The sequence below is a fragment of the Perca flavescens genome, chromosome 21 (genome assembly GCF_004354835.1).
Source record: "Perca flavescens isolate YP-PL-M2 chromosome 21, PFLA_1.0, whole genome shotgun sequence".
Classification (NCBI taxonomy): domain Eukaryota; kingdom Metazoa; phylum Chordata; class Actinopteri; order Perciformes; family Percidae; genus Perca; species Perca flavescens.
In genome coordinates this window covers 9,340,075-9,354,804 of record NC_041351.1, presented here as the reverse complement: position 1 = coordinate 9,354,804, position 14,730 = coordinate 9,340,075, and the positions used below count along the sequence as shown (strand labels likewise).

Sequence of the window (14,730 nt, the reverse complement as noted above, 5' to 3'; positions counted from 1 at the left end):
ATTGGTAGCTGACCAGTTAGCTAGTGAGCAAGCAAGCTAACATTAGCCAGCAGCTAAAACCACACTATCACAAGCCAACACAGCAACATATTACTGCCAGTCAGAGTAACTGCTAGTTTTGGGTGGTGTCATTTTCTTTAGTCTGCGGCCTAACAGGTAAATTAATCTTCAACCTAATGAGTGAAAGTGCTGCAATATGAAAGCATAAAAAATGCATTATAGATGAATGAGATGAGAGTACATCCAGTTGTTTCTCGCCCTTGTTTGCTCATCCCCATAAATTGTATGTGTGGGAAGCAGGAATTTTCTACCCCAAAGGTATTGTAAACAAACATTGTGATTGGGGAACCGGTAGCTCCTTCCACCTCCCAATGAAAATCATGATTGTGAGGAACATGATGTTTGGTGGAAAAAAAGAGGGCAAGAAATGAACTGTGCCCTGGAAGGGATGGGAAAGCTTGGCGCTGTAACCCTCAATCACAACTGAGATTAGTTGTACATTGTAAATAAATGTAAATGCTTGACATAAGAGTCCATTCAGATGCAGCCATTAAACTACTCAACTGGGGAAACCAAACAGCAACAACAGTGCAGGAAGTAAAAATTAAACTGCTTTTGGTATTATAGCAAAATTGATCTGCCCACTAAGTGTCAAGGGTGTTGGCAGTTCCTGGGAGCTTTATTGCATTAGGCATGTTTCTATCATTATAATAATGAGATTTAAAAATAAATAAATAAAGGATTGGTTATAAACTTTGCCCGTCCCTCTTCTAGTTCAAAGCAGTGATATTATTACTGACAGAATCCTTTTCAGGCAGCACAGAGAGGACCGGGATGCTCATTAACTGTTCAGACCTCTTAGAGTCATGATGCTTGCAGGTTTCCTCTTTCTGCTCCTCCTCACAGGTAAGCTGGAACAATTCTGTACAATGCATGCAGGTGTGAAACTTCTGTTGTCACCCCAGTATAATTAAGGTGAATGGAGTTGTAGTTTAACACTACCTTCAATATATATTTCCAAAAACTTTCACAGTGTGGTAAGTGGATAATTTAGAGTAATGGGGACACTTCCTGGAAAGATATGTTGCAATTCATTTTTATGTGTGCATGAAAATAATATTGAATCCAAATAGCTGTACACTCTTTTCTGTCAGGTGTAAGTCCCTGGTTCCCAGACGAAGGAGAGCGTCTCATCTAAACGGACGCAGCAGTTCCCATTTTTGCAAACCATACATAATTACAAAGAAAAATATTACTGAAAATGCGCTTCAGGTGTTTGGATCGATCAGGAGGCACTTTACAGTACAGTCCTCAAAAAGTCGCAGCATTCTTTGTGGCTTGTTGTGATTTACACAACATTTCCATGAATCATGGATGTGTTGATGACATAAATGAGGAAATATTAGAGGACATAAGGAGACGTGATGTTGACACTACGGTGGGATCTGGTCCGGGAGTAATGCGTGATGTGCTCCTGATGGAGCGGGTGGACGGAGATGGAGTGGGGGGGAGGAGGAAGGGGCACAACAGGTGCAGGTGGTGCGTTTGGAGGCCCACGCTCCATGGCTGCAGCAATCCTCTCCAGACTTGAGGAGATGCGCCCGAGAGGCCGCAGCAACATCGCCACCCGGCCAAGACGGGCATTTATTACTTTGCCGCATCTCGGACAGCTCCCGCTGGCGTTCACCAGGCAAATCCGCCGTCATAATAGCAATCCGCCATGGAACAAGCGCGCCTGCTCTTAAAGGGAATGTGAGATGACGCTCTGATTGGTTTATTGCATGTTACGCCCAAACCACACCTAGCTACTTCAGACCAACCCATTTTAGATTTGCATCGCGCGCAAGAGTCATTTATCCCGCCGGTATAATAGCAACAGCGTTTTTGCGTTCAGATCGTTAAAATAGGGCCCCTAGTGTTTACATGTCTTTAGGGTGTAATATGCACAATCTGTATGTATCACAGGTTGTCTAGATTCTTGCAGGACACTTAAAGATAACTTTTCATGTACGTTATTGGCTTTGAAAACATATCATGCTCTCCTATCTATCTATCTATCTATCTATCTATCTATCTATCTATCTATCTATCTATCTATCTATCTATCTATCTATCTATCTGCATTGAAGCTACATTGGGTATTCACATGATGGAATAAAAGTCCTGTCATCTGGTTCTGAAAACATGTATCAGACTTTAAAATGCTGAAATAAACACTAAAGACAAACTTCGTTCTTTCTTTTTCTTTGTATGTCTGTATGTTAACATATGTGGATTACAGTATACAGATGGGTGACAAAGCAAAAGATGAATAAATGGTTGAAACATATGGATGCATTGCAGATACTTACATGCAGGGTATTGGTCACAAAAGGGTTTAGGGAGTATAAAAAGTATGGGAATAGTAGGATCTTCACAGTCACTAAATCTCAACCCAATATTTACATGTCTATAGCGTGTAATATGCACAATCTTTATATTGTACATGCTCTCAAAAGTTGTCTGGATTCTTGCAGGAAACTGAGATAGTAAAAGATGTAATAATTATGTCATGTGTTTTCTTGTGAGAAAATGCTGTTTGCTTTGGCCTATATTATGTCATGATCAGTGTTGGGCAAGTTGCTGAAAATTAGTAATTAGTTACAGTTACTTGTTACTTCTTTTAGAAGTAATTGAATTACTTTACCAATTACTGTTCATCAAAAGTAATTAGTTACTAGAGAAAGTAACTTTTAAGTTACTTTTATGTTTGCTTTTTAAATGTAAATATGAACAGTCAAACATAATAAACATAATTTTTAGACCTATTTATTGTAATCAACAGGGCAACAGGCCTTCAAATCAAGCAGTAGTACAAAAGTCCCTTTTTATACTTGAAACGAAATAACAACTGTCTCAGTCATTTAACAGTGTTTTTTTTTTTTACCACATTAGGCCCAATGAAATAAAACTGATTGGCCTACAGTATACCTAGCAATCAATGTATTCAGTTCTGCCTGGCTTATCGGCTGCACTGCAGTCCGTGTAAAATCTAGCTTTGTTTTTTTGCATGGAGTGGAAAAACCAACCGGCCCCGTCAGACACCGCCTATCAAGAGTCTGGGTCTGCCGAGGTTTCATCCTAAAAGGGAGTTTTTCCTTGCCACTGTCGCAATAGCCACTGCTAATGCTTGCTCTTGAGGGAATTACTGTAATTGTTGGGGCTTTGTAAATTATAGAGTGTGGTCTAGACCTACTCTATCTGTAAAGTGTCTCGAGATAACTCTTGCTATGTATATATATAAAATTGAATTGAATTGAATTGAATACGATAGTTAGAATGTGCCTGCGCATATACTGTGATATATACGGTAGCACCCAAAATGTGCGTGTCACTGCTCACTTGTTACTTGCATCGGGAGTTCAGAGTAAAGAAGACTAAATGATAAACTGCCTCCTTCGTTATCATTTTACAATGCCCATACTTCCAGGAGAGAAAGCTCATTTTATCCGCACTATTGGCCATGCTGTGGTTTAATGCTCATTGTTCGATTGGTGTATCATTGCGCCACCATAAGGTCCTGTGACATTAGATCAAAAGCAGCTAAAGTAGGCCTATCTGTCTTCTTGTCTGCAAGCGTTCATTTTTCACAAAAGAGAGTAATGCAAGTAACAAACTCATTTAAATTTCATTAATTGTAATTGCGTTACTTGATGAAAAAATCTTTTTAGTTACATGCTCGTTACTGCTAAAAGTAATAGAATTACAGTAATGCGTTACTTTGTAGCGCATTACTCCCAACACTGGTCATGATGTTTTCATTTGAAAAACACACACACACAACACACACACACACACACACACACACACACACACACACACACACACACACACACACACACACACACACACACACACACACACATGTTATGACAGTTGTGGTGACCAGTGTTTTGTCACTTGTGGTGACCAGTGTTTTTTTGTCACTTGTGAGGACCACCTATTTCACATGGACACAGAATTAAATTTCACTTTGCCAAATTTTGCCGTGCTTGGTAGTAAATGTTATTTCCATGTTTTTCATTCATATCTCTGTATGTTCACTGGTGAGTGCAGCATGTCTGAAATTCACTTTGTGTTCAAAGTTGCTGTGAGGTCCACTGAGGGGTGTGTTACAGTCTTACAGAGAACGTGGACCAAAAGACAGGAAATAAAACAAGACACGACAAAACAGAAAAACAGACCACCACAATAAGACACAGAACAAAATACCAAAACCATAACAGAGTGACTATTGTCTAATGATGGATGTAAGGGTAGAAACACACAAAAGTAGCACACAAAGTAGCAAGCTGAGAACCACCACTGACTGACATTAATTTTCTAGAGAGTTGCGAATTGGGAGTTATACGGGCCTCAAAATCCCTTTCATTTTCTGCATAGACAACGTTAGCAATTTTGAGGCTGGAAATTGCTTGAATCATCTGTACAAACTAAAATCGAGATGTGTCCAAAACTTTGGTTTATGACCAAATACTGTATTTGCATTTTGGCCCTGCCGAAACAATTGGCAACCATTGACAAACAATGGATGGGAAACATAGACTTTTGATGACATTATAAAGTTGCGTGGAATTATGGGAGTTGTAGTTTTCATTGTTAAACACCATCGCCAATTAGAATGCATCTGTTCACGGACAGGTTTACCCATTCAAGTTTATTCACGTTACGTTTAGTAACGTTCATTCATGTCCTTCTAATTAAAAAGCTACAGTTTCCCCAACATAATTAAGTTTGTCTTGATTTGAGTTGTATTGGTAGCTGACCAGTTAGCTAGTGAGCAAGCAAGCTAACATTAGCCAGCAGCTAAAACCACACTATCACAAGCCAACACAGCAACATATTACTGCCAGTCAGAGTAACTGCTAGTTTTGGGTGGTGTCATTTTCTTTAGTCTGCGGCCTAACAGGTAAATTAATCTTCAACCTAATGAGTGAAAGTGCTGCAATATGAAAGCATAAAAATGCATTATAGATGAATGAGATGAGAGTACATCCAGTTGTTTCTCGCCCTTGTTTGCTCATCCCCATAAATTGTATGTGTGGGAAGCAGGAATTTTCTACCCCAAAGGTATTGTAAACAAACATTGTGATTGGGGAACCGGTAGCTCCTTCCACCTCCCAATGAAAATCATGATTGTGAGGAACATGATGTTTGGTGGAAAAAAAGAGGGCAAGAAATGAACTGTGCCCTGGAAGGGATGGGAAAGCTTGGCGCTGTAACCCTCAATCACAACTGAGATTAGTTGTACATTGTAAATAAATGTAAATGCTTGACATAAGAGTCCATTCAGATGCAGCCATTAAACTACTCAACTGGGGAAACCAAACAGCAACAACAGTGCAGGAAGTAAAAATTAAACTGCTTTTGGTATTATAGCAAAATTGATCTGCCCACTAAGTGTCAAGGGTGTTGGCAGTTCCTGGGAGCTTTATTGCATTAGGCATGTTTCTATCATTATAATAATGAGATTTAAAAATAAATAAATAAAGGATTGGTTATAAACTTTGCCCGTCCCTCTTCTAGTTCAAAGCAGTGATATTATTACTGACAGAATCCTTTTCAGGCAGCACAGAGAGGACCGGGATGCTCATTAACTGTTCAGACCTCTTAGAGTCATGATGCTTGCAGGTTTCCTCTTTCTGCTCCTCCTCACAGGTAAGCTGGAACAATTCTGTACAATGCATGCAGGTGTGAAACTTCTGTTGTCACCCCAGTATAATTAAGGTGAATGGAGTTGTAGTTTAACACTACCTTCAATATATATTTCCAAAAACTTTCACAGTGTGGTAAGTGGATAATTTAGAGTAATGGGGACACTTCCTGGAAAGATATGTTGCAATTCATTTTTATGTGTGCATGAAAATAATATTGAATCCAAATAGCTGTACACTCTTTTCTGTCAGGTGTAAGTCCCTGGTTCCCAGACGAAGGAGAGCGTACTGACGTTCGACAGATGTCCAATTCCAGCGTTGAGGAAAGTATGTACAGAAATCAAACGCTCCAAAAGTGCACAGTAATTATATGTATTATTATTTATTCATGTAGTCTTAATTACGGAATCTCAAAGACAGTCGACACCTATCAGAACTAAGGGGGAAAGTATTTATTTAGCAAATTTGGTACTGATCCTATTTCAAATCACATTTTAAATACACGCTAGCAATAGTTAATGCATCATTTGCATATTTAAACATACATATTTTTTTAAAACTTTTGATACAAAAAACAATGGTCTTAGGTAATCAATTAGGGAAGTTTCATTATATCTGTTTGTTAAAATGTCTTACCCAATTCACCTGTAGTGTTTTGTAGAATGTCTGGAATTTTACAATATCTTTAAAGGCTGTTTTCTCCAAATTTAGTTTTTCTCAGACACATATACATCAAACTTTCCACTTTCATTCCTATCTATTTTCTAAAGTACGTTGCAGAGGGGTTTGTTCATACGTTATTCGTAGCCTAATATATGTAACATTTTACACCTAAAAACGTGGTGAAAATTGACTAGTTTTTTCTGATTTATGAAGAGATAAAATTCCCTCTGTAAAAATCTTAGACTCTATTATGTTAACCACAGGAAACAATCATTTTGAACCTGGCTTTATCCAATGTTCAGAATTCTGTTTTGGAAATGTATGCAAACTAGCAGCTAACATATTTAAAGGAGAACTGTGGGCAAGTTTTCCGTTAATCTTGATTGCTATATGTATATGAGTACTGCCAATAGCAAAAAAAACGAGCCGAATCGGTGCTAGCAACACGGAGCTGCTGCAGCTAATGCCGAGAGCTCCCACTCAGCTAAAACGGAAGTTATGGGGGCATAAGATAAAGAGTGCCTTTGTGCCTCTTAACAGACACAAAATGCAATTAAAATGTCTGTGCAACATGAACAGGGCCCTTACATGACAACAAGATGCATTTAGCAACTTAGCTATTGTTTAAATTCACCTACCCTCTTAGCTGCTAGCTGCCATCTGGGATGAGTGAGTGTGTTCAGCCAGGCTCCGGTAATAATCATCACGCAGCAGTTCCATGTGTATTTGTAGCATATATATCCATTTTGTGTGCTGTCGTTGGTGAATATGAGTCTCTGCAGTGGCGAATTGTGTGGTAGTTTCCTTAGCCAGGCTAGCAGCCCCGACCGGCATCCAGGTGTTCACAAGGGAAGAAGCTTGGGGTAACGTAACTATGGAGCTAGAGCTAGCCTTCAGTAACGCTATTATACTGTACAAGAAACAGGCATCATTTGGTCTGTTTCCATGTACTTACATAGTCACTGATAGGACCACTACAGTGCTCAATTACCTATTTTTGAGGGGGGAATAAACTTCAAAATTTCGCCGCAAAAGCATGAACTGTCCTCTGGAGGACCTCCACCAGACAAGCGGGCGCCTGTGGATTGTTGTCGGTGCGGCAGGCGGGGTGGAAGTAGAAGCTGCTAGCCTGGCTAAGGAAACTATCACACAATTCGTCACTGCAGAGACTCATATTCACAACGACACAAAATGGATATATATGCTACAAATACACATGGAACTGCTGCGTGATGATTATTACCGGAGCCTGGCTGAACACACTCACTCTTCCCAGATGGCAGCTAGCAGCTAAGAGGGTAGGTGAATTTAAACAATGGCTAAGTTGCTAATTGCATCTTGTTGTCATGTAAGGGCCCTGTTCATGTTGCACAGACATTTTAATTGCATTTTGTGTCTGTTAAGAAGCACAAAGGCACTCTTTATCTTATGCCCCCATAACTGCTGTTTTAGCTGAGTGGGAGCTCTCGGCATTAGCTGCAGCAGCTCCGTGTTGCTAGCACCGATTCGGCTCGTTTTTTTTGCTATCGGCAGTACTCATATACATATAGCAATCAAGATTAACGGAAAACTTGCCCAGAGTTCTCCTTTAACAAGATAATTTGTATATATACACATAACATTACAAAAAAACTTATAATACAAACAATATAGTCTTAATGTGGGTAAATTTAAATTTAAAATTTAATGTCGATATCTCTTAGTTAAAATATTTTGTAACACTTTACTTGAAGGTATCTGCATGCAAGTGTCATGACACATGAACCCTAACCCTAACCCTAACTTGTCATGAAAAAAACCAAATGACACTTACTAAAAGAAGCGTTATGTCATAAACGTTTATGACTTGTTTATAATGTTTATGACACGTTCATGACAGTGTCATGTCACTCTTATGTAGATACCTTCAAGTAAAGTGTAACCAAATATTTTCCCTCTTCACCTGCAGTGTTGCCCCAGCTGTGACTGAATCAGACCTGTATACTCTTTTCTATCAGGTGGAGAAACCAACAATAACACAGATGATGAATCCGACTTCCCAGATACAGGTATCTACAGACTACACAGTATTATATGTATGAATTATTATTATTTATTTTTTTACTGTAGCCTTAATTATGACAGTTATACGTCCTGAAACTGAAGTCTGTTTTTAACTATTGAGTTTCTGTTTGTAATAATAAAACAAAAAGATATTATACTGGTGTAAACAGTAAAGTGGTCTGGTTGACGATGCATTTGGACAATGTGTACCGGATGGATCTCAAATAGAGAGGCCTTTAAATGACTGCTAAAGCTCACATTTAAAAATCATTAGTGGGTTGATGACATAAACACCCACAGTCCTGCCAACGCCTATCTCATAATAGCCTTTCACTGACCACAATCCCTGGATATTACTGCAGATATTTGTTAGCTGGTGTTTTCCAAGGTTTGATAATAAATTCAGAAGCAGTGGATACCTACCCACAGAGCCTATTGTTTGCCTATTGTTTGCCTATTGTTGCCTATTGTTTGTCATTTCTTTTTTTCGAAATTATTAGTAACCATGAATACATACAGTGTATCTGATGTCCAGACAAAAATAACAGAATTGAAGCATTTCTTTACTTTTTAAGAAAAAACTCTTTGACTGAGATTGTGACTTCAAATCTCCCAATAGATCTGGACTCTGGGGAAATCTCCAGGAAAAACTGTGGTTATCGGAATGTTTTAGACTACCTGAAACTGAACAAAAACAACGATACGTACACAATGACTCGACCTGTTAAAGAGTTTAACACAACAACAATGGTACACCTGCAAATTTTGATCTATGGCATCCTAGATGTGGTAAGTTTTAAATTAAGCTTTACATTTTTTAAATTTTCTTTTTAATGATAAGGATTATTTCCTTTTACTAATGAGGATATTTTTTTTTTCATTGAACTCTCTGAACTAGAGACATTATGTGGAAATCAAGACCATGTGCCCAGGAGCACGTGATTAGCTTTTGAAAAAAAAAATCTTATCGCAGTTAGCGATGATTGTTGATACTCAATTGCCCGACAAATGGAAGCCAATGGTTTTCCTTAAACATTTGAGCTTGTGCTTAGATTTGGCATGTATTAACGGAAATGTTGTTTGTCCTTGTTCCTGTGTTATATAAAGTCTTATGTTTGAGGGCTGTATTTTATTTTAAAACCGTCATAGTGCTGTATTTAATGAGTTTTGCTGGATGGTCAGCCACAATATTCATTGAATTGTGCAGCAGGAAAAACTTTCACTCATACTTTTTTCTTTACTCATAGAGAGAGAGAGACCAGACTTTCGTTCCTTACGTTTGGATTTATATGGTGAGTTCTCTCTGAGATCGGCATCAGTTTTCTGATCATTCGTACCTGTTCATCAGAGTGGAAACTGAAATAATTTCTTTTCATTCTTTCTCTTCGTCTTCCTTTCTTCTTGATCCCCTCCATGTTTTCCTGTGTAGAAATGGCAAAATGAACACATTAAGTGGAGTCCAACTGAATTTTGTAAAATTGAAGAGGTGGTTGTTCCTACTGAATTATTGTGGAAGCCAGATATAACTATTGAAGAGATGTAAGTTATGTGCATGTTCTCACACTCACAAATCCACATACACTCACAATGGTTATATTATGTCAGACTGTTTAGAAAGTCGTTAGATAAAAAACATAAATGTTTGTTATTCAGGACAGAGAAGGACAAGGCTCCTCCGAGTCCTTATCTTACCATTAAATGGAACGGCGAAGTCACACTGAGGAACGAAATGATGATAGTCAGCACGTGCAAGATGCAAGTTTACAAATTTCCCTTTGACATTCAGAGCTGCAACCTCTCTTTTAAGTCTGCTGTGTATTCTGGTGAGCTTGTAACCAATTTTAAAAGTTCTAGACATTCATCTTAAATGTGTGTTTTGCGTTTAAATGCATGTGTGCTGTGATCATTTTGATCACACTGAACAGTTTGTCACCACCACATACATTCCTTCTATCTTCACCTAATAAGAAAAAAAGTTTTATTTTTATTTTCTACTTCAGATGCCGAAATAATGTTTCAAACCATTGAAGATGGTTTAAAAAACACAGAGTGGACTCACCAGTTGATGCGGACCCAGTATGAGTGGTTGTTCCTATCCATGACAATTAACATCAAAACTGTCAACGATCTTATCTACAACCAAAGCATGATTGTTTACACTGTAAGTATTGAGAAAATGTTACTGCCAAAATACTGCTGTTTACGGTGGCCCTGAGAGGCCACAGCACGCACTAATAAGACAACACATGCAAATAAACCACAACACGCACTAATAAGACAACACATGCAAATAGTCCACACCACAACGGAAGTGTTTCCAGGGGACACTTTTAAGTGATGCACACGTGCCTCAACCATTGGCTTTCCAGTACATAGACAGACCAGCAACAGTACAATTTTAACAATTTTCGCCATTTTATTCATCACTAAATTCACTTCTGAATACGTTTTAGGCGAGAAATGAACTCTTTAGATTTCGAATAAAGGCAGTCTTGCGTAAATCGTTGCCGAATTGACAATTTGCTTCAAAGTTTTCGGAATTGAGGAGCTCCATAAAGTGATGTGAGAGCCAGCTAGCACCTGCCGGGGCCACTAGGTCGTCGCTCAGACAGTCATGCTCAGAGACCCCGCTCTAAGCTGGAGGTCTCTCACACCGCTCTCGTAAATAAGAGGCTTTTTTTCCGCCGTTGATGGATTATTTGTTTAAATATCACAACACATGTCCTTCAAAAGATTAACGGGAACCTGTGGTTAGCTGCATTTTCGGAGTTAAACTCCACAAGCGCTTGCAGGCTTAACAACCTCGCTGGCCGGCCGTCACACACACGTACACGTACACACACACACACACACACACACACACACACACACACACACACACACACACACACACACACACACACACACACACACACACACACACACACACACAAACATACATAATATACAAACGTATACATAAATACACCCATATACATATACACTCATAAATTTACATACAGACAGACACACACACACACACACACACACACACACACACACACACACACACACACACACACACACAAAACTAATGGATGTTATACTGGGCGTGAGAGAGAAGGGCAGAAAAGAGTTTAAAAAAAGAACAAAAAAGGATCTAACATGGCATCAACAGTGATTGAGGAAAAAGTAGCGATACACTGGCTTACAACTTGACACGACTGGTCAGGCACATGAGGTCTGTAAATCCATTCATGACTTCTGGGTTATCGACCATTTGTCAAGAAGTGGGTTCTTTTTATTTAGAAAGACTCTCTCTTGATTGGCAAGCTTATATAGAAGGCCTTCCATGTGGATTACATTGCCAAGTTGTCTCAGCCATTGGTGGAATGAGGGATGGATTCAGATTTCCATTGTTGTAAAATGAGGCGTTTCACTAGCAAAGTACAAAGTCAGATGGCTTAAACAATGTGATTATCCTGAGTGGAAGTCAAAGAAAAGCCCAACAAGGCGAGAAATTGGTCTGGTCTAATAGGTTTGTCATAAGCCTTTGAAATGTAGTCAAATATTAGTGATCACAAGGCGTGGAGCTTAGGGCAAAGCCACAGCTGGTGGAGTAGTGTACCTGTGTCCTATTTGCACTTATCACACAGTAAGGTGGAGTCTGTGCATGATCTTGAATTGTATAAGCCGATGTCTGGCATTTATGGAACTTTTGTATACCAATTCAAGAATTACACTCCAAGTATCAACAGTAATTTCAGCTCCCATTTCTTCTTCCCAAGCCTTCCTTAGCATCAGATAAGATTACATGGGCTAGCAAAAGTAAGTATGGAAACGAGATTAATCCCTTGCTGTTAGCGTTGTGACGAATAAAACAGTTGAGGATGGTGTTTTTAGGTTTGTTTTCGTAGCCTGGGAAATGAGCTCTAGCATAATTTTCTTATATGATAAAATTTAACAAAACATTTATTAAAGGTAATTAACTTTAGAAAACGACGATGTAATGCGCATCCAAGTAGCTGCTGGTGTAGGACAAAAAAGTAAATGTGGAAAGAAGGTAAAGTCTGGCCTTCCTCACCTGTTGTGAGGTAATTAACTTGCCAGATTTGTCTTTGATTTTGTGAATGGCACGGGAGGTTGTTTAACAGATGTAACAAAATGTTTGATTCTGAACAAATAAGACATTCTTCTAAGCTAAGATAATCCTAAATAATGTATACAGAAAGTCAAAAACTCCCAAAGTAACACAAAGTGGTACCAGGGGAGAGGGAGCCTCCAAACTACCAGGATGCCGCAGGTCCTATATGACCTAGAGACAGTGGACACTGGCCAGCTGCCAAAGCACATATGATGTTTTACATTATCATTTGATACATTGTTAACTTACAGGTATATGTCAATGATTGCCACTTTAAGTAAATAATTTAAAAGCTTCCTCAACCAACGCAGACATGAGCAGATACCTTGTTGATGCAACCTGGGCACCGCAGAGTTTCCTTTGACTAAAGTATTTGAACCACCTAATCCTTACTAGATCAAGATGAGGAGGCGGTCTGTCCTCTACATCGCCAACTTCTTGGTACCCATCATGTTCTTCTTTTGTCTGGACTTGGCCTCATTCCTGATCTCGGACAGCGGGGGGGAGAAGCTCGGCTTCAAGGTCACTGTGCTGCTTGCTGTCACTGTGATGCAGCTTCTTCTCAATGAGATTCTGCCTTCGTCGTCAGACAGGGTTCCTCTTATAGGTAAAGAAGCTCAGAGTTTAGCCTTTATTTGACTGTACTTCATATGAGCAGGAACAGCACATAAACTGAGTCAATGTGGTTATTTGTCCACATTAATGATGCTGCCTTCTCCCTTTAGCGGTCTTCTGCATTGGGATGTTTAGTTTGATGATGCTAAGCCTCCTGGAGACAATTTTGGTGATGCATCTGATGGAGAAAGACTCTGCATCCCAAGACGATGAGGCAGGTAAAGACCAAAACCTGAGTGAGGACTGTAACAAAAAGGGCAAAGTCAGCTTGCACAACCATGATGGAGGTGAGATTAAACATAAATTCTACAAACCCCTGGACCTCACCTCAATCTCTGATTGTTCAGTTTGCTAGTGCTACTTATATTCACTGCTATGACTTATATACTCACAGACACAATTACAACTTATAATACATAATGTTGATGCTACAACTGTCTTTATTGTGTCAAACATATGCTTTCAGAGATGAAGAAATGGACTCACTGTGCTTGTGTTTGTGACGTGTCTGCTGATGAACCTCCATCTGAACTGCTGTCGGTGGCTAGAGAGGTTAGGATCGGTTGCGCTTTAAAGGGTTGGTTCACCCAAATAAAAAAATACAAACATTTATAGATCAACAAAAAGTATAAAATATTTCGGCTCTTCTGTGACAAAGATTATGTTTTTGGGCAAGGGTTCGTTCTATTGAATTTCTTTGGTTTAGATTTTTAAATTCATTGAGCACAATAAACAAAATTGAAAAACAATGTTTGGGAAGAAGACAGAAATCTCAAGGATAGATATCTCAAAAACAACCTCAAAACTATCTGCACAACAAGATAAAAGGAGGAGTGAGTCAGAAAATGTTTGTTTGCTATTAAGATGAATCAACCCTTTTATTCTCATCACAATGGACACAAAAACATGAATGTTAAATGTAGCAGCTTGTAATCCTATATGGTACATAATCGTATTAATTACAAGTCAACTAAACCACTTCTGCAGGGCAACAGCAGCCAACTGACGGATGAGTCCAATGCCTTGGAGAAGGTCTCAGATGAGCTGAGGGAGGTGGAGAAAACACTGCTCCTGCTCCTCAACAGCAGGAAGGAAGACGGGAAGCCCGGCTACTGGACCAGAGTGACTAAAACAATCAACAAAGTTTTCTTCATTTCCTATGTCACAATGGCCAGTCTGTTTTTAGTTGTTATCTTTTTAATATGGAACTATGCACCAGACGAGTAGTGGTAAGGTGTAAAAACAGGATTAAGACAATGCTAATCTAACACACACACACACACACACACACACACACACACACACACACACACACACACACACACACACACACACACACACACACACACACACACACACACACAACCACCCTTCCTGAGAGTCCCTGTTAATTTGCCTACTCCTTACCATGTCGTCAACTACTCTCTCTTCCATCTTTTCCTCACTCGCTCCCATGGCCCTGTCATGGTCACTCTCCTCCTCCTTGGCTTCTTCCCTGTCATGATGTTGTTTCTGCTTCTCTGTATAGCCAGCCACCTCTCCTCCTTCCTCTACTTCAGGTAATGCTGATGTTGAAGCAGCTACTACAGCCCT

General features: G+C 39.3%; 1 protein-coding gene across 1 annotated transcript; it reads left to right on the top strand.

The window, feature by feature from the left end:
* The first annotated feature begins 5,657 nt into the window (after nucleotides 1–5,657).
* On the top strand, nucleotides 5,658–14,364 carry LOC114548557 (5-hydroxytryptamine receptor 3A-like). Its single transcript, XM_028568542.1, has 12 exons — nucleotides 5,658–5,697; nucleotides 5,946–6,020; nucleotides 8,354–8,404; nucleotides 9,019–9,188; nucleotides 9,647–9,691; nucleotides 9,829–9,938; nucleotides 10,053–10,222; nucleotides 10,400–10,560; nucleotides 12,919–13,129; nucleotides 13,248–13,424; nucleotides 13,604–13,689; nucleotides 14,125–14,364. Exons 1-12 carry the CDS (start codon nucleotides 5,658–5,660, stop codon nucleotides 14,362–14,364), a joined length of 1,536 nt encoding a protein of 511 aa, XP_028424343.1.
* The last annotated feature ends 366 nt before the right edge of the window (nucleotides 14,365–14,730 follow it).